The sequence below is a fragment of the Colobus angolensis genome, unplaced genomic scaffold (assembly GCF_000951035.1).
Source record: "Colobus angolensis palliatus isolate OR3802 unplaced genomic scaffold, Cang.pa_1.0 Scaffold153, whole genome shotgun sequence".
Classification (NCBI taxonomy): Eukaryota; Metazoa; Chordata; class Mammalia; order Primates; family Cercopithecidae; genus Colobus; species Colobus angolensis.
In genome coordinates, this window is record NW_012114633.1 from 4371123 (window position 1) to 4396445 (window position 25323).

General features: G+C 32.7%; 1 protein-coding gene across 1 annotated transcript in view; it reads left to right on the forward strand.

The window, feature by feature from the left end:
- Positions 1 to 25323, forward strand: part of COL5A2 (collagen, type V, alpha 2) — a 145649-nt gene that overhangs the window by 55682 nt on the left and 64644 nt on the right. Inside the window, exons 2-6 of the mRNA XM_011936475.1 lie at positions 10487 to 10711; positions 17226 to 17239; positions 21353 to 21385; positions 22798 to 22830; positions 24237 to 24290. Coding sequence (XP_011791865.1) covers positions 10487 to 10711; positions 17226 to 17239; positions 21353 to 21385; positions 22798 to 22830; positions 24237 to 24290 — 359 coding nt within the window. The remainder of the gene's footprint in view (positions 1 to 10486; positions 10712 to 17225; positions 17240 to 21352; positions 21386 to 22797; positions 22831 to 24236; positions 24291 to 25323) is intronic.

The window sequence follows — 25323 nt, forward strand, 5'->3', positions numbered from 1 at the left end:
ACAGATAAATATTTGTTGAATAAATAAACATTATCAAAATTCATATATTATGTTATTTTGATGTTTGCTTCAAGAATAAATGTATTTATTTTATGATTTGAACACATTCTTAATGCCAAAGGTGTTGGAAGACTAAAACATACAGAGAGAACTGAAACTCACACAGGGGATCTCAGAACTGTGGCCTTAGCCATTATTATGGCTGGTATATTCTGAGGGATCATTGAATGATTTGCATTTATGGGTTTCCACTTTCTCTCTGCTATGCATCCAGACTGTCTTGCTGTCTAATGGTTTAAAATATATTTCATTATCAAATAGGACACCAAAGGAGAGTCAATAGGTGATATAAGAGAATGTAATGTTATTCTGTATTCTGTTCACCCTTGCTAATTTGAAGTTTGCTTTTATAAAGAGAATTTTATATTTCCATAATGATTAAAGGTTGTTTTTGTTTTGGATTCTAGGAAATCCTCAGGTTGATGTTCCCCAGATTTAGTTGTAATTAATGAAAATAAACAGCATTAGACAAAAACCTCTCAAAACACAGAGGAAGATTTCCAAGATAAGGATCAATAATTCAAAAGGCCCCAGGATACATATAGGTTAGAGAAATGAGAAAATAGAATGAGTTTATGAAGTTTCAGTGTGTATGTAATTTTTTCAGAATGCACTAGTGAAATACACATATGAGCAAAATTCTACAAAAAATTCATTATCTTTTACAACTTCTGTATATTTTGGTTGTTTTTGGCAAAGAAGTTGAACTCAAAATGTCTCATTCTCTGATCCAAAGTTTGCTTTTGTACTAAACAAGTATTTAATAAAATTGTTATTAATTTGCTAGATAAATAACTGTCGATTAAATGGATTAACTAATGATGTTATTCCTTTTTCCAGATTGACAAATTTAGGATGAGATTTCGACCACACTTTAAAGCAAACTTATTTATGACATCTTTACATATTTCTTTTCCCCAAAAGTAATTGCTCCTATTTTATCTTTTTCTATATGTTAACAAGTAGAAAAATTGAGGCAAACTTTTCATTTATTAATTTAGTAATACTCAGTTGACTAGTAAACAATGTAATCTTTTGTCCAAACTAAATTTTATACTCCTTAGTTTCTCCTCTGATCTCAGCATGTGCTAATGACTGTATTAGCAAGAAATAAGTGTTCTGTAGTTACTTGGAATTAAGCAAATTATCGAAAGATTTTAGAGACTTCAAATCTTTCCACGGGTATTTAAAGAAAATGACGAGTATTATTTTCCTTTCTAGATAGTTTTTTTATTCATAGTCACCATGTTTAAAGAAATTAAAATGTGAGTTATACAATAATGATAAAATTCAGAATTTAAAAAACGGAATGAATAACATTAAGTAACAATCTAAAACTTTTGAAATTCCAATAAAGTTTGCCCATGTTTACTTGTTAAGGAAAATAGCAACTTCTCCTTAGAAGCACATGGATTTGTAGGTGAAAAATCTTGGATTCATTCTTTATATTTTTCCTAATAGGATAAAGAAGTATCTTCAGGTTAATTCTGTTGTTTTCTAAAGAAACTTGTAAAACCTTCTTCTTGATGTAGTAAAGTTATATAGAAAGAAGATGATTGTCTCCTCCTCCTTCCTCTACCCCCTCCCTCATTCCTCTCTTCATCCTCCTTGCCTGTTTGCTTTTCTTGTCTTTTGTTCTCCCTATAAGTAGAGAAATTACCCAATGATGAGCTTTGCTGTGCATCTAAAAAGTTATTGATATAACTTTCCAGTAAAGGCAACAACTTCTCTTTCTCATACCAAGTATGACTATGACATTTGGCTGGTTTTGAGATTCAGAGCATATTGAGTTTGATCCTAAACATGCAATAAATAAATTGGCTTCCATACAATTATTCACATTATAAGGGATAAACTAAATATGAAGATTAAGAGATGAATTTAGGTTCTGAAATAATAATTACAATTTTATTTAAAGATTCTATTACATGTTCTGGAAGTGACTTGGAAAGGAATGCCAGAAAGAAGAGTAAAATCTAGTTTTAGTTTTGTTCTTCAGCAAAATCACTTATTTTTTAATAGCTACAAAATAGATGTAAATTAAATTTATGTAAAGCAGAACAAAACTGAATACTAATTCAAGTCACTAGATATTTCTAAGAGGGTAAAATGAGAACTTGGCCTTTGGGATGACAGCACTAGTCTCCCTTCACCCCATGCCTCCAGAACTGAGCTCCAGAGGGAATAATGCAGGAAGAGGCATCCCTTTAAATTCCTCTTAGAAATTTTCTTCAAAATATTTTAGAATCCTTGGTAGCGAAATGAATGGGATCAAAGAGCCATTGAGAACTGTGGAATGTTTGGTGGATTGTAAAAGAAATTTCAACTTGCTCAAGGCAAGAGCAGAGAATAAAGAATGAATTGGAAGAAATAAGCTGACTACAATGTCTGGATTTTCTCTAGAGGCCCTAAATATTCTTCTGTATCAGGGAAAATTGAAAAAGAAGGCAAAATGAAGCTGCAAAGACATAATAAAATACAGAGTTACATTGATTCTAAAATGTTTTATGTAAAATATTTAATTTTATACTCATTGAGTATACAATAATGAATATTCTCTTAAAACACAATAATTATTTTTGGTTACAAAAATGAGTAAAAATATATGCTCCTCTTAGGATATAATGTCTGGAATAAATGATGATACATCATATTCCTATAATTAATGCTATTTTAAAGCCTTGTAGGTTTGGCCTACATTTAAATAAGGAGCTAAAATGGGGCTTCTCTAAAAATCAGGTAATAGCCCAGGGTTGAAGCATATCATTTTGTATTCAATGTGGCATAGATCTCTTACTTGGTGTTCTTAAAATTGTCTTTAGATATAAAAGTCCCTTTTTATATAACAAAGAATATTACAAAATGACTTTACCATATAAAGCTTCTTAAGCAAACAACTAATATTCAACAAATTAATTCAACAAATACTTCTTGAGCATTTACTGTGATCCTGACACTGTTCTAGGATATCAGGATATATCAACAAAGGAAGCAAAATAAATTATATCTGTTCTCACAGCGCTATAATCCTATCATGGGGTGACAAACAATAAACATAATAAATTCAATATATAGTAGGCTTGAAAGTGATAACTACTACATTAAAAGAAAAAAAAAGAATAAGAATTGGTGAATTGAGAGTGTTATGGTTGTATGTGTGTGTAGTCATGTGCAATTTTTTTGGTAAAGTGTCCAGAGTACGTAACATTTGAGCTAAGACTGGAAGGAGATGAAGGAAATCTGAAATGTGGATATTATATATTACTGAATATTTACTTCTCCTTTGAAAGAGAAATAGCTAAGCAGATTTTTGGTTCTCCTGTTTATCTCAAGCAATATTAGGCTAGGAGAGATTAAGTAGACATCATTCAGAACAATTACAAATTTTTCATGTATTTAGGTAGGCAGACACATTTGGCATAGCTCTGTACCAAACTTATTCACTGAGGATTAATATTTAAGATTAGAACTAAGGGTGGCTATAAAAATTACAGCTAAAATTTCTAGTGTATAGATTATAGAGTTGGCTCAATTCTCTTTGTGGTGTTTTGCAACTATTTAGTAGTTTGAGGTATGTATTTGGGGGAAAAAAAAATCTATGTTAAATGCATTAGCAGACTGAAATCTGCTCTTCCAGACAGAATTGTAGATGAGCATTGCATGTGCAGTTTGTGTAGTTTTAGTTTCACATTTTGGCCACAGTCATTTAGATTTCCCAATGATACATGGAAAAAAACTTAAGTAGTACCTAATATGAGAGTTTTTCCTTTCTATTTTTTCCATTTTAAGTAAAGTAAAAACAGCAGTTTTACTAGTTAACTGAAAAACTTTGCTTGTGAGATTGGAAAGCATTTAATGGTTGCACTGAAGAAACCAACCAACTTCACAGTTTATCTAATTTTTAAAATTCATATGCTCACTGAAATGCATTGAAATGAATGCTTTCTATGATTGTCTCCTTTTTAATTTTTCAGATTTCAAGGAAAATTTTCACAATTGTCATTATATTGCTTCAGAATATAAAACATGATTGTCCTTAGTGGAACAGAAATTTAGCTCAGCTCAAATAATTACTGAATGCCTACTCTTGTTCAGTTGGTACAAGGAAAAAGGAGCAGGGCACAGAAAAAATAATAATTTGGATAACTATCCTAAAACCAGATTTAAGCTTGCGGGGCTCACTAGAAAGTAAAAGTCCTTGTAGTGAATTGAAGAACAGAAGATGTAAAACCCCATAGGCCTGCCCCGTACATACTTATCCTCCCACCATCCCATAGATCTTGAGGCTGAGATAGAATAAATTGTCAAAGTATGGAATAGATCCCCCTCAGTTATCCCTGGTGGCTTCATATGTATCTAATTTTTAAAATTTGGAAATTTTTAAGGAAAACAAAATGAGGAATGTGGAATTTTGGGCATCTCCTCTGCAGTGTCTAAAGAAGGAATTGAATGCTGTCCCTCTTCGTCTTTCCCTTCTAATGATAAACAGTGCCCTAGAGCAGAAGGAAGGGAAGGATTTCCTTGGTAGGTTCTCTGGAACCCCATCCAGCAGCCCACGCTCTGCTGTGCATTACTAAAGGCAGCATGTGCGGCATCCAGACGGACTCGTGGGCTGCTTTACTACCTCCTCCTTTGTCCCACAAGGCATTCTTTCTCCACTTCATGAGGCCACCGGCTGGCAGTGTCATGATTATAGTCTCTCAAAGACCTCTACAGTCAGATAAACTTTAAATAATGGTAGCCCAGATCTTCACAATCCCAAAAGGGACCTAAATCAGCTGGGTCAGGAAGGCTGAAGGGTTGCTATAGCTTGCTGAGGGTTGTTCTAAAATATGAACTTTTGTGACTGACACAGTCTTCTTCCTTTCTGGTCACACAGAGGCCTGAATGTCAGGGACACACCTGGTAAAAACCACCAAGTGACCATTCCCTTTCATTCAAAAAAGGGGTCCTAAGTGCACATCCTCTCTGGAAAGATTAGGGAAGGAAGAAAGAGAGCTAAAAGTGCTTATCTTTATAACAGGCATATCAATGTACTAATTCCTTACTTTCCTCATTCATATCTGCATTCATCCATGCTACACACACATTTATCAAAGACGGATTGTATGACGTTAAATGTGAACGTTGCTGAGGTAAACACAGTTCTGGCTGTCAAGGAACTCACAGTCTCACAGCTCCCAGGGAAAAATGATCAGCACAAACATTTGTCTGAATAAGAGATTTAAAATTTTTGTAAAACGTGTGTGTTGTATATTATTTCTGCATGGAAAAATTTTAGTTAATGACTAGAGAATATCTAACATAATTTTAGGGACTTTTATTTCATATATTTTTCAAAACCTTTAAGTAGACTCCAATACTTTAATATGCAAATACAATCATCTCTCTTGGCCAGTTCAAGGTTTCAATATGGTCATTTCTATGCAGGCATTTTTTTTTCCACAAGTATAATTTATGAAAAAATGTGGATGCAGGGCATAACATATATTTGGCAAGCTGCAATTGTGATCATTTAGTTTCTAATTGTTATAATAAGATAGTGGATTTGGTCTGCCATCTAGTGATTAAGAACTGAATTCTTACAACTAAATTTAAAAGCACTTAAGATTTATGAGAAGACAAATCTATGAGGATATATGAGAAACATAGAGAAATTGAGTTGACTTCAAATAAAATGTGATCAGATAAAATATATCTTTTCTCTGTAATACATCAGTGTCAGAAGTTTTGTGGGAATGACTTCACAATGGATTCAATTTATTGGAACAGTTGGTGAGGGTAAAAGAATCTTGTAGCTTAGAAGATAAAAATTTTGGAAGTTAAAACACCATGAAAATTAAAAAATAGTGATGATATTATCAGATTTCTACCAGTCCTAATCAATTTTAGGAAAGTTAAACATAAACAGCAGAAAATACAAGTAATGCAAAATGATAGTCTTGGGGTTCATTTTTAGATTATATAAAAATATTTGTTTATCCAACTTTTAACTTTAAATTTTATTTTTATTTTAAGTTTCAGGGTACATGGCAGGATGTGCAGGTTTGTTAACGTAGGTAAACGTGTGCCATTGTGGTTTGCTGCACCTATCAACCCATCACCTAGGTATTAAGCCCAGCATGCGTTAGCTATTTTTTCTAATTTTTACTAATGCTCTCCCTTTCTCAACCCCACCCCACCCCCTGACCGGCCCCAGTATACAGGTATTTTAAGAAATATTTATTTATTTTTATTTTTTTTTAGTCCTGGGCCTTGAATCTAAGCTTTGGATGTCAGCTTGGGTTAATTTTATGATTTGGATAGGGAAACCAGGAGGACAGAATTGAATTTCTCAGAATGTCATTTGAAAATGTTTGTTATTTTATACTGTACTGCCATTTATAAAATAATTCTATTATGACAACTTTACTGCAATTTTTTTCAACAAATTGGCCGCAATTTTGCTTTCTATTTGACTTTTCTTTTCGTTTAAGTAAGCGTGGAGAAAACAGAAGGGACAACTTAATCATATGGTGTACAACTACCATGTAGATCCGTGAAAACTGCAAGACACCCTGTATTTTCTACCCACTGTTTCTTTGTACATGTCTTTCATTCAGACATGAACAATGAGAGTTCACTGAGTTTTTGAGCCCTCTGTGATGTGCATGGATTCTTGTTTGAGTGAAGAGGAGAAAGGGTTTAACAGTGAATGTGGTTTTTCATCTCCTTACTATTTAAAAGCATTCCAACTAACTTTCCACATCATCTTAAATTTAATTATAAATTCTCAGGAGAAAGGAACCCATGATGACTCAGAGTATAAAACTAACCTTTAGCTTTGTCATTTAAAGAAAGTAATCCAGTGGCCTACTTCTTTGCCCCTTGAGTTGAAGTTATGTTGTCTTAAACTTTCAGAAAGAAACTGCTCTTCTAGGTGTTAATACAAGACGAAACAATGTGTCTTTTTGTTCCAACCCTAAAGGAGCCACAAAGAACAAGATAAGCTACTCCTTGAAGAGTCCCTCACATATTTTAATATTTAATTGACATTGTTACATGTCATCTGGTTTTTGTTTTTCATATTCTCTACTTCCAAATATCTAATTATTCCATCAGCAATATATATCCTCATATATAATGTCTATCCAATAATAACATATATTGTTATAATAATTCATTTTATAAATCTTCAGGGGATTGCTTATCCTGTTCTGTGGCTCCTTCAAGATTTGTACAATAAACATATTATATAATTACAATTATATAATAAGTTAATTATATTCATTTATTATATAACAAATATAGCACTCCACAATGTTGTATATAAAAAACATATATATAGTTATATGTGTAACATATATAATATATATAATACTCCACAATAATATATATTTTTAGGACAGAAAGGAACACATATGCTTCCTTCTTTTCTTTTTGTGAGTCAGGGTCTCACTCTGTTGCTCAAGCTGGAGTGCAGCAGCATAGCATGGCCATAGCTCACTGCAGCCTAGAACTCCTGAGCTAAAATCATCTTCCCACCTCACCTTCAGAGTAGCTGGAGCTACAGGCACGTGCCACTATGCCTGGCTAACTTTTAAATTTTTGCAGAGAGAGTGTTTCACTGTATTGCCCAGGCTGGTCTTGAACTCTTGGCCTCAAGCAATCCTCTCACCTTGGCCTCCCAACGTGCTGGGATTGTAGGTGTGAGCCACTACACCCAGCCACATATGCTTTCAATATTTTGCACAATTAGTACTAGGCACTTACGCACTTAACTCCCAGCACCCCCACCCAAGAGTGTGTAATGAGAGAAACAAGCTAATTGAAGTAGTATCTCATTTTCAGGTAATAGCATTTAACATTTGTAAGTGGATATTTCCTTCTCAATCATAAAATGTAATGAGCAAAGTTACTCTTAAGTTATCTACTTAACGGAATTGTTCAGTGAACTATGGACATAAGCCCATTTTTATACAGGTTGTGTCTCTGGAAATGTTCATCATGGAATTACACTGTGTTAAAGTGATATTTCATGTAAAAGTCACACTTTTTATTTGATGAATATATTTCTCATTTTTTCAAAATAATCTTCCAGAAAAGCATATTAAAACATAATTTCTATTTTTCCCTTGGTTTTAAATGACTATAATAGCACTATGGACATAGAGCTAATACTGTTTTGTTGATTAGATATGTATTATGTGATATAGGTCTTTTAATGAAGATAAAACAGATTAGAAACTTAGTCCTCATCTTATAAAACAGCACACAAACCATTAGCATATAGTAGTGTTACTCTCTGAGAGAAATTTTCCATTTGCCAAATATCTGTGATGAAAGACTAAATATATAAAGCAAAGTATTCCACAGGACAGTGAGTAAAATGTTTTTATTCCAGCTTTTTAAAGGTATAATTGACAAATAAAAACTATATAAAGCAGATTTTTGGATTAATATCTGTATTATAAACTAAAATAATTTTCATATGTAGCTTTGCATTATCATTTGAATATATTTATATGCCAAATGATAATATCTTTCATTACATTCTTACAACTACATTACAACTACATTAAAACATCTTTTTATGAAGTACAAAGTTCATGCTGTGCAATTAAACTAGTTTACCATAGTTTAGATTCATTCATTATATCCATCCAGTAGACAAGTATTTATTAAATGGCAGTTCTATGAAAGGTATAGCATCAAGCTTTAGAAATACAATGATGAGGCCAGGCACAGTGGTTCACGCCTGTTATCCCAGCACTTTGGGAGGCTGAGGCTGGTGGATCACTTGAGGTCAGGAGACCAGCCTGGCAAACATGGTGAAACCCTGTCTCCACTAAAAATACAAAAATTCGCTGGGCATGGTGCAGGCGCCAGTAATCCCAGCTACTTGGGAAGCTGAGACAGGAGAATTGCTTGAACCGAGGAGGTGGAGGTTGCAGTGAGCTGAGATCGCGCCATTGGACTCCAGCCTGGGTGACAAGAACAAAACTCCATTTTGTTATTTCAAAGAAAAAAAAAAGAAGAAAAGAAAAGAAATACAGTGATGAACAAGACACCTAGTCCTTACTTTCATGTAGTTTTTCTCTAGTGAGGGAGATAAAATAAACAATAATTAAAAATTAATACTCATTCTAATAAACTTCCTGAGGGCAGTGATTTTTGCCTATTTGTTCACATTTTAGTATCTCTTCAATTACCTAGCATATAATACACAATGAATGAATGAATAAATGAACGAATGGCCAAGTGAATGAGTTCTTTGAAAAGGTCTCTGAAAAATATCAATTGGGTAAAGGAAGTCTAATTTTTGCAGGGTAGTCAGAAAAGAATTTCATGGGGAGACGACATTGAAGTAATGATAGATAGCCATGTGGTCCTGGGATGAAGGAAGGAGAGGTAATGCTAGGCAAAAGTGGTCAAGTTGTGCAAGAAATGAGAAAGAAGGTCTTTAGCCTTTATAATTATAGGAAGTTTTGAATTTAAGTAGTTGGGAAGTTCTTGATGTATTTAAGCAAGGATGATTTGATCCACATTATGTTTTAAAATTCTATAGTATTGTTATAAAATCACAAAGTTAATGATGTAATATATGTGTTTACTTATTAGTAATGTATAATAGAACTGCTCTTGTGCAATATATGTACACACACATATATATGTATTTTCCCAAGCTTTCTTAATTGTAATGTAAATGTAGAAAAGCACTAGGCAAATATATATTAACTTACTGTATTGTTTTGGCTATGGTTTTCCTTAATTAATTTTGATGCAAACGTAATTAACTCATTACCTGCATAAGTTTTGCATTTCTGCCATAGTTGAGTAAACACCATTAATTTAGGATATCAAATGGAATTGTACTCCATGCAATGGGACATGGTTATTCTTTTTTTCCTGTATATTTAAAAATAATTTTAATAAAAACATACACCTTTTTCCTTTTTGCAGTTTTTTTCTATGGTACATGAAAAGGTACTGTCTCCTGTTGTGGAATTTACTAAAGTTTCCAGTGAGTTGCAAGTCATAATAGGGTTCACCAAACATTCGAATTATATATTCTCCTTTGAATTATTCATTTTTTCCCCATTTTTGGATGGTTCTCTTTTATTCCTCTCTACTGATATTCTCATTCATCATTCATACCTTAAAGAATAAAATCTTGAAGGAAGCATTATCTGGTTAAAAAATATACTTCCATTGTATCACTTTTATTTCTTCCCCTATCATGCAAGGATACATTATCATCATTTCATGGTGAATTACATATTATTTTGTTACAAAATGAAATCAGTTCATTTGTGTTTGGCTCCTTGGAAGGTTACTTCTTAGTCCAGAATTTTTTAGAATCCACAAGATGGCTCACCTTTTAAAATATTTTCCCAATTCCTAATTTCAGATTACTAACCTCTTCTTTCTTTTCTTGTTATTTTAGAAGGATATGGTGAAGAAATAGCCTGCACTCAGAATGGCCAGATGTACTTAAACAGGGACATTTGGAAACCTGCCCCTTGCCAGATCTGTGTCTGTGACAATGGAGCCATTCTCTGTGACAAGATAGAGTGCCAGGATGTGCTGGACTGTGCCGATCCTGTAACGCCCCCTGGGGAATGCTGTCCTGTCTGTTCACAAACACCTGGAGGTGGCAATACAAATTTTGGTAAGAATGTTTAGGGCCAACACATAATTGATCCAGTTACTCACCTTTATAGTCGCAGTGTTTTTCACTTTCAGCGTTCAGCAACCCAAGAGAATAATTAAGCAGCTTTTTCGGTGGCTTTTGGGGTTAATGATTAATGATTTTGCTCACTCACTTTATCTAAAGTTAGATAGAAGCAGACAGTAATTTCCTGTCTTCTTAAATATCTGAAGCATTTGTTACCATATGCATGATGAGTGCCTCCAAGTTATTTTTCAGTTTCCCTTTTAAGTCCATTAATGCCTAAGAGAAGATCTAGAAAACACATTTATCCTCAATGATGCCAACTTTGTCCTAGTGAATGGAATACTTATTCCTAATGTAATTTAGTACCACAGCACCCTGTATTACATTGGCTCTTCTTTTTTTTTTTTTTTTTTTTTTGAGACGGAGTCTCGCTCTGTCGCCCAGGCTGGAGTGCAGTGGCGGGATCTGGGCTCACTGCAAGCTCAGCCTCCCGGGTTCACACCATTCTCCTGCCTCAGCCTCCCCAGTAGCTGGGACTACAGGGCCCACCACCACGCCCAGCTAATTTTTTGTATTTTTAGTGGAGACGGGGGTTTCACCGTAGCCAGGATGGTCTCGATCTCCTGACCTCGTGATCCACCCGTCTCGGCCTCCCAAAGTGGTGGGATTACAGGTGTGAGCCACCGTGCCCAGCCTACATTGGCTCTTAAATGCAGAATGCTTTTCATGTTGGCTAGGTAAAGAATGAAACAGATTTCCATGAGAAAAAATAATATAAAGTAAAGCTTTTAAAACTTCTTTGAAGAAAAAGTTTCTGTGTTTAACAGATATTATGTATTGCAGTATGAGTACATATTTTAAAGATACATGTCAGGGAAACAAGTTTATATTTATAGGTTTCAATAAATGAAGTAAGAGCAATATTAAACCTTTAGGTTATTTGTGTTAGCAGTCATGAGACTTCTAATTCATCATTGTCAAGACAATATCAAGGCTTTATTTTGTTTTTCAAAATTTCATTGCAAATAACAGCAAATACAATAAAGGTTTCAACAGTATGTACATGGAAATAGATAGCAACTTACCTCTTCTCTGCCTCTTGAACAGAAGCAATGTGCCTTGGATAAATACCTACACTCAATTTTCAGTAATGTAATAAGAAATATATAAAAGAAAGAATTAAAACCAAAACATGTAAGAGCTACCCAAAGCAAATGCAATCATCAAAGAAGCCCAGGAATAAAGTAAAATTAAATCTGTGGTGGTAAGTGAAGAGCAAATGGGAACAATGGTGGCAAATATCAGAAAACACACCAAAATGTACAGTCTCCTTCAAATGGTTGGTCTAGGAGCTGGCAATCACATTATACACAGATGCCATAAGGTAAAAAGTGGTTGAGTTCAGCTAAATTTATGAGATAAAGAACACACCATAAAATACATTACTATAGACCATGTGAAAATTCTGACCTATCATTTTACCGTGAACCAAAAAAAACTTAATAAAGTAATTATCTTTAAGAAAGAAGGCTATAAAGCAGAAAAAAGTAATGGTCAGAAAAGAAATGGAAAATCAAGTCATCACAAGGAAATGAAGATGAAATAGGAGGGATCACAAGGACAGTTGATATTACACAAAATAAAGCAAGGGCCATGAGAATAGGAAAATAATGAATTACAATTTTTAAAGAGTTAAGAAATAATTGATGTGGAAGACAAGCAAGGGATAACCCTGAAGACGAGTACCCAAAGAAAAAAATAATACAATTGAGTGGAACAAATAACAACATAATACGATAAACATTTTGTGAAGTAAAATAAAACTTTAATTTCAATATTTAAATGGCAACCACATGTCTGAAAAATTGATCCAAAAGAGTTAACAGAGACATATGTAACTTATTTAAAGTCATTAAACTTTAAAGATAAATAAATACTTCTTTAGAATTTCAAAGAATAAGAACAGATTATTTCTAAAGGGAGAAGTTATTAAGACTGGTCACAAATTTCTCCACAGTATCCAGTGTCAGAAGACAGTGGAGCAATATATACATATTTCTTAAGGAGAGAATATGGTTAATTAATGTTAAATATAAATCCATTCTCTCCTTCAAATATAAAAGCTATAGAAAAAATTTCTCTGGGAATATTGTTTCTATAAATTTCCCAGGGAAACTACCATCGGCTAAATGCAAGACAACCCAGAGTTAATTGAGGAAACTGTCAAAGAACTTATGTGAGCATTTATTATATTTAACTCTAGAAAAAGACTAAAACAAAAGTGTAAGTTAGGGTGACAGATGGGATTGTAAATATTATAGCTTCTGACAATGCAGAAATAATTATAAAATTTACATATAATGAAAGGGGGAGGCAAAAGAACGTATGAACTAGAGTGAGTTTGGTAATTACTCATCTTTAAGGGTGAAAGTCAGAAAATATCATTCAAACCTGATAAATCACATGAACAAAGTAGTGGCACATTTAACACTACAAAAGTAAATGCTAAAAAGAACATTTCCTTGTTAAAATTGAATGCTAGAAGAAAACCTGAGGGGCATGTAAGAAAAAAGAAATACTGTCAATTTTATCTTTGCTCATTTTAGTGAAACTAATAGAAACTGTCTAAACAAATATAGATCTATGAGTAATGTAAAAGAATGTTAACATAATTTAACAGAATATGGAATATAATTGATAGAACTTGTATATAAATCTTTTTAAACATAAGTTCTAATACACCAAAGATACTTAAAAACATAGTGAAACATTTTATTTTTAAAATTTTAACGAAAAATCATAGTTCTATGCTTATATAAATAAAAAAGAAAGAATAAAAGTATATTCATTTAGCATCTTTCTCAAAAAGTTAAAAAAATCAACAAAATAAACTGAAAGTAAGTAGAAGAAAAAACTGTAAAGGTAAAAACAGAAGTTGAAAAGTGAGAAAACTGAAATATAGTGGAAATAACATGTAAATCCAAAATATGGTCCTATAAAAACCCAACCAAAAGATCTAACCTAAAGCAAAAAATGATAAAGAAAAAATTGCCTAACGAAAATAAAACAACATAAAATAATTATTAAGAGGTCCCTTTATTCAATTGTATCTTCATAAATTTAAAAACCAATATGAAATGAATAATTTTCTAAGACAATGTAATTTACTGAGACTAGCCCTGGTAGAAAGAGAAAATCTTAGAACATGGATTTTCTTAGAAGAGACAGAAATTTGTAAAGCAGCTAGATTCCCAAAGCAGCAACTCCAGGTGTTTTCACAGTTGTGTCAAACAACTAAAAGGTCTTAAAAAGATCGTTTTAATGCTTTTAAAACCTCTTCTTGAACACTGAGACAGCAAACTTTCAAAGTTTTGCTATGAAGTATATTATTTACAGCAAAAGTAATAACAGTGACACACACACAAAACTATGAACTGATCTGATAAATATTTTTTAAAATTCTAAATAAAATATTAAGTCTATTAGCATATTAAGAGAGTAATTAGTCATGAAAAAGTAGAGCTTATTCCACAAATGCAAAATAATTGAATATTAAGAAAGCTATTATAAAAATAATTATCTTAACAGATCTATGAAGAGAAAGCATATGAATTCCTTTATAATTAAAGTAAAACTATTTGACAATGATCAGTAAATACTTTCGATAAAGACTGTTACTAACTTGGTAATAAATGATAATAACACAATACAATATTTACACCTCAACTTAAAAGTTTCATTATGCTTAATACTAAAAGCATCCCTACTAAATACAAAGATAGAATGAGTATCTATTATCACCATTACCATTTAACAGTACTGAATGTGCCTGAATAAATAATTTGACATTAGAAAATGAAATCAGAGGTTTCAAAAATCTAAAAAGAGGAGCAAAAACTATCCACTTGCAGAAAATACAGTTGTATGCTTACAAACCTGTTAAATTGAGTAAAAAAAAAAAAAACTACAAAAAAATATATAATTTGGTAAGACACGAGAGTACAAAATAAACAAGCAGAAATTAATAGATTTACTATGTATGAACAATTACATCATAGAAGAAATAATAGGAATAAAAATTCCTCATTTGTAATAGCAACAGATGCTTAAGGATACACAAAATGTATGAAATCTGACAAACATTTTTAAATACTGCTAATTCAAACTAAGTCTTTAAAAAACTGAATGTCATATTATGTTCTTGGTTAGAAAGACTAAACATTACACTCACATAAATTATCCATAAGTTAATTAGTGACTTTAAGATGATGCCAGTATAAACATAGCACACTTTCTTTGAGAATTCAACATATTGTAAATTAAAGTTTACATAGATTAAACAAGAAAGAATAATCAGGCAAATCCTTAAGAATAAGAGCAATTAAGGATGACTAGCCCTCCAAGATTTTTAAAAGGATTCATTAGTTTAAAAAATGTGATGTAGATACCTGAATAAAATAAAATCTTGAAGTAGATCCAAATATACATGGTCAGATTGAATACAATAAGGATGGCATCTTCGCAGTGGAGAAAAGAATAATTATTTCATAAACCTTGTTGGAATGGCTAGGCAATCATCTGGAAAAAAAATTAAGTTGAATAATAAAAATATATTCTACACTAGCACAAATTCTAAATAAAGCAATGATTTAAATGAGAAAAATTAAATCATAATGGTTCCAAAGATAACATAGGATAATTTCTTTATAGTCTTTAAAAATATATGATTTTATTAATTCTGACTCAAAGCCCAGAAACCATAAAAATGTACAAAAATAATAACATTTGTGTGACACAAACAATGAGCAAAGTAGAAATGTTTGCAACTCAATTCACAAAGAATTAATATTCTTTACATATAAAGAAATGCTAGATATAAAAAAACTAATAAAAATATAGGCAAGGAAAGTTAGCTAATCATTCAAGCAAGGAAATACAAATGATTTTTCAATATATGACAAGACTGTCAGATTTTCTCATAATAAAATAAATGTGAATGAAAACTTTACTGAGCTATCATGTTTTATGTATCAGATTGGCCAAAATTAAAATGTTTGATAGCATACTGGGTATCACTGCGTATTGCCTGTAGGGAAATGTGTCCATTATTTGTGGAGTGTAAAATGGTATAATTTCTATGAAGGGACATTGGTAGTATCTGTCAAGTTACCAATGCCTGTACCTTTCAACTCAAAAAGGATATTGGGGAATTTATCTTACAAATATACTTGCATGTAGCATATATGTAACAATTACTCATTACAATATTTTTAATAGCCAGTATGACCTCCATTCTAGCTTGCCCAGGAAAACCTCAAATTATATCAATTTTCTTGGCATAATAAATAATAGCTTTCGCTTTCATTCTTAAAATTGTCCTAGTTAGTTGATAAAGTACATCCTAGTGATAACAAAAGATTAGAAACTATCCACATGTCCTTAATGGGTAAAGGTCAAGATTAATTAAATAGATTGTGTTAGATTAATATAGTGGAATCTTATAAAAAATTAAGAAAAACAATAAAGAAACTATATACTGATAAGCAAGATCTGTAAGATTTAACGATCTACGTGATATACAGACAAGTGAAGAACAGTATGGAAAAAGTAGAAAAATGAGTCTATAACAATTTTCTTAAATATGCCAAACTAAACTTGACAACAACATATAAGAAACCAAGAATAGTGGCCTCCTGTGGGGTTGGGGGTAAAGTGGAAATAGGGAAAATAGGACTGGATGGAATGAAATTTTTTAGTGTGTAATTGTATACTTTTAATACATTTTTGCTTTTGAACCATATGAATAAACAGCCTTACTCATAAAATTATAAAAAGTGAAAATAGAGAATATTGATGAAATAATTCATTATAGCTTTAATAGTTAATTTAATAATTTAATGAACTTTAAATGTCATATAAATGTTGTGAAGAATATTAATATCATGTTAGAATTTTCCAAAAAGATGCATTTTTTGCCTTTTGTGGAAGTATTGATTCAAAACCTTGTAGGGACATGGATGCAGCTGGAAACCATCATTCTTAGCAAACTATCACAAGAAGAGAAAAACCAAACACCGCATGTTCTCACTCATAGGTGGGAACTGAACAATGAGATCACTTGGACTCGGGAAGGGGAACATCACACACTGGGGCCTATCATGGGGGGGAGGGATTGCATTGGGGAGTTATACATGATATAAATGATGAATTGATGGGTGCTGACGAGTTGATGGGTGCAGCACACCAACATGGCACAAGTATACATATGTAACAAACCTGCACGTTATGCACATGTACCCTAGAACTTAAAGTATAATAAAAAAAAATAAAAACAAAACAAAACAAAAAAAAAACAAAAGCTTTTGAGTTCTGCTTACTGCTGAAGACTGTAATCACTATCACCGTAATTCTGACGCCAGAAGAAATCTGTTATTGAAAGTAAATATTTAGCAGATTCTCAATAATTGTTTCTTCATAAAATAACACATTTACTCTTTTCTTTTTACAGGTAGAGGAAGAAAGGTAAGTGTTACTTTGCATCATTTCTTTTTCATAAGCAGAGTTATATCCAATACTATCCACACAGAACTGTGCTCTGAAACGTTTGAAAGCTTTTGAAAAGTACAAAGTACCATACAAATACATTGTGACAAGTATATGAGCACAGTTCAGCTACTGTGTTTCCAAAGGACAGATGCCTCTAACCATTCACTTTATGGTTAATTTCTGTGTGTATATCTGTTTCTGCCAGAAAGTTGTGACATCTTTAGGGATTGACAGTGTCTTACTAACCTTTTTATTCTTTGCATTTATGATTGCATAGTACATACTTTGCACATATTAGAAGTACAATACACATTTGATGGAAGAAAGAAAAGATAGGAGGAAGGTAAGGAGGAAGGAAGAAAGGGAGGAAGGAAGGAAGGAATGAAGAATGTCAATTTGACTTCAATGGGCCTATAGCCCTTCTCTCATTGGTTGGGAAGTAAAGATCCAGAATTAATTGAACATTTTACCAACCAGGCATTTCTTCCCCTCCTCTCCCCTCCTTCACCTTCAGAGAGCTTAAAATCTAATTCTGGACACAAGCTTTACCCTTGAAAACAGGGTAGTAGGCTGCATCCATGACTCAAGTATAGCTGGTCAGCTTGGTCACTTTCCATCAGTAAAGTAATCCTACGAAGCGAAGAGAGTTCTTTTTGCCCAAGAGTGCTCTCTGTTTTTTGATTATCTTGAAAATAATGGCATTTGCTTCAATCCTATCCAAATGAGATGGGCACAGGGATCAAGGGAGTAGAAATGGTTACTGGTCCCAATTTCCATAAATTTTCTTTGCTTTTGCACACAGTGGAACTTTAATAAACGAATTTATCAGATAACGGACAAAGCAATGCTACACTTTCTTGATAAATGAGAGTGATGCTATCGAGGGGAGATCTTGGCCAGTTTTACACATTTTGTTTCAGAAGGCAATATCATAAATTTGTCTCATTTGGAATAAATTAGATATGAATATATGTCAAAGGAGAAAGGCTGCAAATGCTGTCTCACATTTAATTTACTGTGAAAATGAAAATAAATGGAAACTTAGCAGATTGGTTTAGGCCTTGAACAAAGTTGATAGGTAGGTGAAAGATGCATGGATGCACGGATAGACAGACAGATCGATCTATGAAACAACACAAAAGCCTAACAATGAGTACTGCCATGAAATAATCAGTTTAATTCAGTTAGCAGTTACCCGACTTAGAGAGATAACTGGTAGACTGTGTCATTTGCTGCCTTTCTCCAAAGGTAGTGTGGGAGAGCTGGGTGAAGAATATACTCAAAGCAGCTGCCAATGTAGCAGACTGTAGTTGTGTGCCACTATCTTCATGACTCGTTTTCATTTGTCATCAGGTATCATCAGAAACACAAGAGCAAAGCAATGTTATAAAAATGCAATTTGTTCTTGGCTTATATCCATATTGATATTTACTTACAACTCATTGATTGATTGATTGATTCATGTTAACTCCAACATAATTACTGAATCTTTTTTATATGGCTGTGAGGCAAATGGTGTAGATGATGCAAATGTGAGAAAAACACTATGACTGCTTGCATGGTAATGACATTCTACAAAGCATGTCCACATGGTATTAAATGATAAGTAATTGTAATGCACATCTGGATCTGAGTACATGAACTTTATGTTTCTCAGTGGATATGAAAATTAAATTTAGTAAAACTTTAGACAAACCATTATTCCATACAAATTAACTTTCAGAGCCTGTATTAATAAAAACAGTAGAAACAAATATTTACATTTGTGGCTTATATACAAAATAAGAAATCTATAGAATCATTAGGGAATTTATTATCAGAAACTTATAATTGAACACTTAATCCCTTTTAAATATTGTGCAGCAACAGAACAGTCATATATCAAAAAGCCTACAATTTAGGTAAGACAGGTATCAGAGAGTTCTATTTCCCTACATACAAAGTAAACATAAAGTGCATTTTGCTTGTAGGTCTCTTAGGATGGAAATTTCACAACTGTTCTTAGCAGACTATTCCATTTTTCTCATTCTGACTGAAATAATTTGTCCTCTCTTTTTATTTGTTCTTCTAGTCTTGCTTTAGAAGGAGCATTGTTTCAGCATCATAAAGTCCTTTGTTTATTGGACACAAATTTACGTACCCTTTCTAAACAATTCAAATTCTTTCAGCATTTTGAAAAATATCTTTTATTATAGCTCTTACATGGTAAATTTTTATTATTTTTGTATTTTTTAAAATATAAGGCTCTAGAAGTTAGTGGATGTGAACATGCAGAAATAAGCCTATTTTACTTTGAAGCCCATATATGTTGATTCTTTCTTGTCCTAGGCTTTGTGTAGGTTGGCTGTTAGTCCCTAGTGTTTCTATCTTGAACTTACCCTATAGAACTGCCTCCTGCTTCTGGAAAGCCCTTTCCTTCTTTTGGATTCTCAATTTATTCCTGACTTCCAGAGTATTTACTGCTTCAACATTAGAATCAGCAAGTATGATTGAGTTATTATTAGGTCTGCCGTTAAGTCCATCATTTCACTTCACGGAGTTTTGTCAGGATAGTATTGGAAGGATACAAGATTGTGTCTTTAGTAGTACAATTTGGTGATATGGGTTAAAAAACTTACAATGTCTTTGATCTACAAATTTAACTTCTAAAAACATATCATAAGGTATTAATAGAGATACCATGCACACATTTATGAACAAGGATATTCATTTTAATGTCATCCTTAAACTTAAAAATGAAAACAAAATTTAACAGTAAGATAATGAGGCATTGATTAGATGCTCAAAGCGCATGCAGATGCAGATGGTGGAAAACTAAGAATGCCAGAACATTAACAGTGGTTATCTCCAGGGTGTAGAGTAGGATAGTTAGGGGTTTTTTTTTTTTTTTTTTGGATATTTCTTCTATTTTCAAAATTTCCTACTATGAACAGGTATTGTTTTTATAATCAGATTAAGGAATAATATATATTAAAGGAGAAATAAAATAAACTAGAACTCATTCTTCTTGTTTTTTTCTACATTTTAGAGATAGTTGTTAAATGCATATTCATCCTACACAATTGCCCAGTAAAAAGCATTATTTCGTAATACATTAATGGAAAGTAATACATTTTAAGAATTCATTGAATGCTTCCGTGTGCTATGCTCAGCATGTAAAGTAGACTAAGACACAACCATGACTTTGAGGAGATCAAAATCTGTTGGAAGACAAATTTTGAAGTGAAGAATACAAATTAGTAAATGATTAAGTAGAAATATATAAAGCTACAATTCGTCCAGTATTATTTAATCTATGTACCTGATATCATGCAATGAGGATTCAATTTCTGAGAAAAGCTGTAAGAATCAAAATAAATTCTATCTACATCTATTATATTTGTTACATCTATTATAAAAGCAATTATACTGACCTGACCCTATTTACTTACATGATAGTTTCTTATGTTGTTTTTGATTTTTTTAGTCAATTGATTTTTTTTCCTAGATTTTCTTCAGGTATTGAGAATTATCTGAGTGGAATTATTATTTTTTCTTTCTTTTTTATTAAAGATGAGCACATGTACTCATTTTTAATGCCCTTCCATGAGTACTAAAAAAGAGTGCTAGTAGTTCAGGAATGGCATCTGATTAGATCCTGACAACTATATGTCATATAATAAAAGTGTGAAATTTGTATATATTAATTTATATTAGTTTTGATGTATTACAATTTCTGACTCTTTTTGTGTTTTCAGTCTTTCAGTAGTAGTTTTTCCTCTGGTGCTTCATCTTTACATCTTTTTGTTGCAACTATATTGTGCTCTAGTCAACTCTTTGGATTTGATCTATGTAAAAACTGAAGCAAAATAGCTTTACATATTTCACACATTTGATTTTTTTAATGTCTTTCAGGTGAGCAGTAATATTTTAATGAATAATGTCTGACTAAATATCCTAAAAATTGTTAACTTTCTTTTTGCAGTTTTTTTGCATTTCTTACATAGAAATTCCCTGTGTTTACATGGCATATTCTAGGGTGGCATGTTTTTGCCCAGCAAGCCATTATATTGTGCTAATTGAACTTTTAAATTGTTTTTAATGTCATAGGGACAAAAGGGAGAACCAGGATTAGTGCCTGTTGTAAGTATATGTATAATCATTGTTTCCTTGTACCTTAAATAAACTTAGCTTATAGTATAATTGTATATTATTGCTTATATACATACTCTCAAAAATAAATTAGTTATTTTAAATCAAATTTTTAGTACAACACAAGCAAACCAGAACAGATTATTTAATACAATATTTGATATTCTGTGTTCCTGACTTTTATACTCCCATGACTAAAGGTAGAAAGTCAGTGTTTTAAAAAGCTAAATATATTACATGTGGATATACACTGATAGTTAACATTAGTACTAATTAGTATAGTAGTTTATTGTTCCACACTTCTGGAAATATGTCATGCCCTGATCCTGATCAAAATTCCATGTTGCATAAGAATTCCTAAGACTTCTTTAAACTTGTTAATGGATCAAGAAGTATATTACTAAACAGGATTAAAACTCTTCAGCTATCCTCCGAGGTTTCATTATTTTTTTATTTTTTTGAAACAGAGTCTTGCTCTGTCACCTTCAGCTATCCTCCTAGGTTTCATTATTTTTTTTATTTTTATTTTTTTGAAACAGAGTCTTGCTCTGTCACCCAGGCTGGAGTGCAGTGGCACAATCTCAGCTCACTACAACCTCCACCTCCCAGTTTCAAGTGATTCTTGTGCCTCAGCCTCCTGAGTAGCTGGGACTACAGGCGAGAGCCACCATGCCTGGCTAAATTTTGTATTTTTAGTAAAGACGGGGTTTCACCAATTTGGCCGGGCTGGTCTTCAACTCCTGACCTCAAGTGATCCACCCACCTTAGCCTCATTCTCCTAGGTTTTAAAGGCATTATCATCAGTCTGTCAAGACAAAAAGAATATCCATGTTGATTTATTTAGCAGTGTTTATATTCTTTATTTGCCTTTAATTGGCTTGTGTTTTTTTTTTACAAAGATTACCTAAAAATTAAATAATTCATATTGTTTAATTTCACTTTAAAAAGCATGTATGTGTGCTTACTATGTTTTAGGTGTTAAGTGCTTTACAAATACAAATATTTATTATTTATCTTCATAACTCTATGAGGGAGGTAATTACATAATCATCACTACCATTTTACATTTAAGTTTCCACTTAAGGTTCTTAAGAACAAAGAGGATGAGTAATTAGTCAGAAGTCACACATCTGGTAAGGGGCAGTGTCGGAATTTGAACCCGGGCCTCTTGGCTCCAGCGTTGGTGTTCTTTATCACTACTCTAGCACTGCCTCCCTATGTACAGTTAAAATTAGATAATATCTTTAATCTTAAGGAGAGGAGGAAATGGGCATCAACTGACAACATCCATTCGTCAGAATAATTGCTGTGTTTTTTTGTTGTTATTCTTATTTGTTGACTATTGACCTCTCTGAATATCTGCAGAAACTTTACCTTTACAAATTTTCTTGTTTATTGTTTAGGTAACAGGCATACGTGGTCGTCCAGGACCGGCAGTAAGTAGCTTCTCCCAATATTCATGGTACTCTTGTATTCCTTGATATACTGAGAATCTTTACACTTCTTATATCCATGAGAAGATAAAATAATTAAACAATGATGCTTGGTCTCTTAAAGCATTTTGTCTTAAACCATCTTCAAGTTAGACATTCCTTTGCAGCAGTGAATGGTAGATAAGGGGTCGTTTTATTCTGAAACTGAAGAAACATCATGTTAGTCTTGCTGTTGGTTATGTAAAAGGCAAAACATTTTGTTGTTACATTTGTTAATTTTGGTTTGACTTTGTTCACTGAAATTAGGGCATACTTGTGTGTTGTTTGACTATGATTGATGGTGGGCTAGTTTCATCTGCTTCATAAAATTAAATTATATATTGCAGTAGAATATGGGAAATCATACAGCCAGAGAGCGTATTTACGGCTTAGTATAAAAGACTAATTTTTTCAAATTTGGATTATCAGCAGTATTCATAACATATACACACCCTTCATATAAATGTTAAGCACATCAAATCAACTTAAATAAAATACTAAGTCAGCTTTAATGGTCTCACTCTGGTTCTTCTGAAGCCCTCACTTTTAAATGATGCTATATGTTGGGTTGAGTCAATACACAATATAATCTTCATAACTCAGTTTAAATCCTCTTTTAAAGAGAAACAAAGTCCCCCTGACAACATCCATTTCCCAGGGGAAAAAAGCCATTTTTAGATATCAGCACTATAACACCACTTTTGAAATATAGTAGTCATTTGTTATTTAAGGGAAAAGTAACTGTAATTAAGAATTGGAAATTTCTAAGAGGTTTTAAACATACAAGGGAAATAATGCCATATTCTAAATAAAGTAAAAAGAAAAGATGCTTGAATGTACATAAAGCAGTACTGTAGTAGTCTAAGAGGCTTTCCTTTCCATTGTTTTAATCAGCAACTTGAACAGTGATGAATATTTTGGGGTATCATGTACCAATTTGATTTCATACAGTCCCTGGAATAATTGATAATTTGTGGTTTGCACATTTATATAATTTTTCAAAATCAGAACTGTAAGTTTTTGTGCTCAGAGTTTTGTGGCAAAGGCTATACCTGGGAGAAGACAACAAATATGATCCTTAAAAATTTGCAATTACTAGTCAAGCTAATCTATTTAGCTCACTATGCTTCATGATGCCATAGTGTACACCTAGTTCTTTATAGGTCTTTAAATTTCGCTGATAAAATAAACAACCCTTCTAAGTGTACGGAACTTTTATATGCACATGGCTTTATTCTCTATAGTCTTCAACTGAACTGAATTAAGTGTGGTATTTCTGTTTTCCAATTTTCTTTTATCAAGTAAACTTTTAAAAAATTCAATAAGAAAGTATAAATTTTTGCATGCATAATCATCATTTTCTGTTTTAGGGACCTCCAGGATCACAGGGACCAAGAGGAGAGCGAGGGCCAAAAGGAAGACCTGTAAGTTGACAGGAGGGCTCCTTGCGGGGAACGTGTAGGCCAGTCAGTTTACAGTGTGTTCTCTGAATGCAGCAAGGAGCTGGGAGCACTGTTCCTCTTTCACCTCCATTAAATGTTACAAAAATACAATAATAATTGTATATTATCTTATTAGATAACACAAATGATATTTCCTTGTCTCTTATGAGGTCAAATCAAAATAAAGTAGAACTTAAGGAAACATAATTAACATATCATGAGTTTCACTCATGAGTAAGCAATGCCAAGAATGCACTGTTGAGATAAAACATCCAAGTTATGTGATCTGTGGTTGCCACAGGAATAACCAAGCTGGATATGGGAAACAATTGTTAGAGGGTAAAATTTTCTTTCAAGTGGTTGCACAAGTTTATTTCCCAGGTAGCACTCTGCCTTTTTCACTCAGCAGCCACTGCAGAGATATCAAAGGAGTAATTTTAAAAATCAGCAATCCCATTACCAGACAAGTGAAATACCTTTAAAATAAATTAATGACCTCAATATCCTTGAGATAAAACATAAGGATATTATATAATATATACCAAAGGTTTTCTTTTATTACTTATCTGCACAGAATACATACTGTTCTTAAGTGTTAGGGTTACAACGTTTTTTCTTTTCGTTTTTTTTTTTCGAGAGTGCCTCACTCTGTCACCTGGCTGGAGTGCAGTAGCGTGATCTCGGCTCACAGCAAGCTCTGCCTCCCGGGTTTACGCCATTCTTCTGCCTCAGTCTCTCGAGTAGCTGGGACTACAGGCGCCAGCCACCACACCCAGCTAGTTTTTTGTATTTTTTAGTAGAGATGGGGTTTCACCGTGTTAGCCAGAATGGTCTCGATCTCCTGACCTCGTGATCTGCCCACCTCGACCTCCCTACAACGTTTTTTCTTATATATAACTTCTAAAATCTAATGTCTTTCATATATTATGTAACTGTATTAATTTGTATATTGCTCTCATTATCCCATGTTTCAATTAGAAAAGTTTGTTTGTACTGTTTAATTTTTTCTCTAATG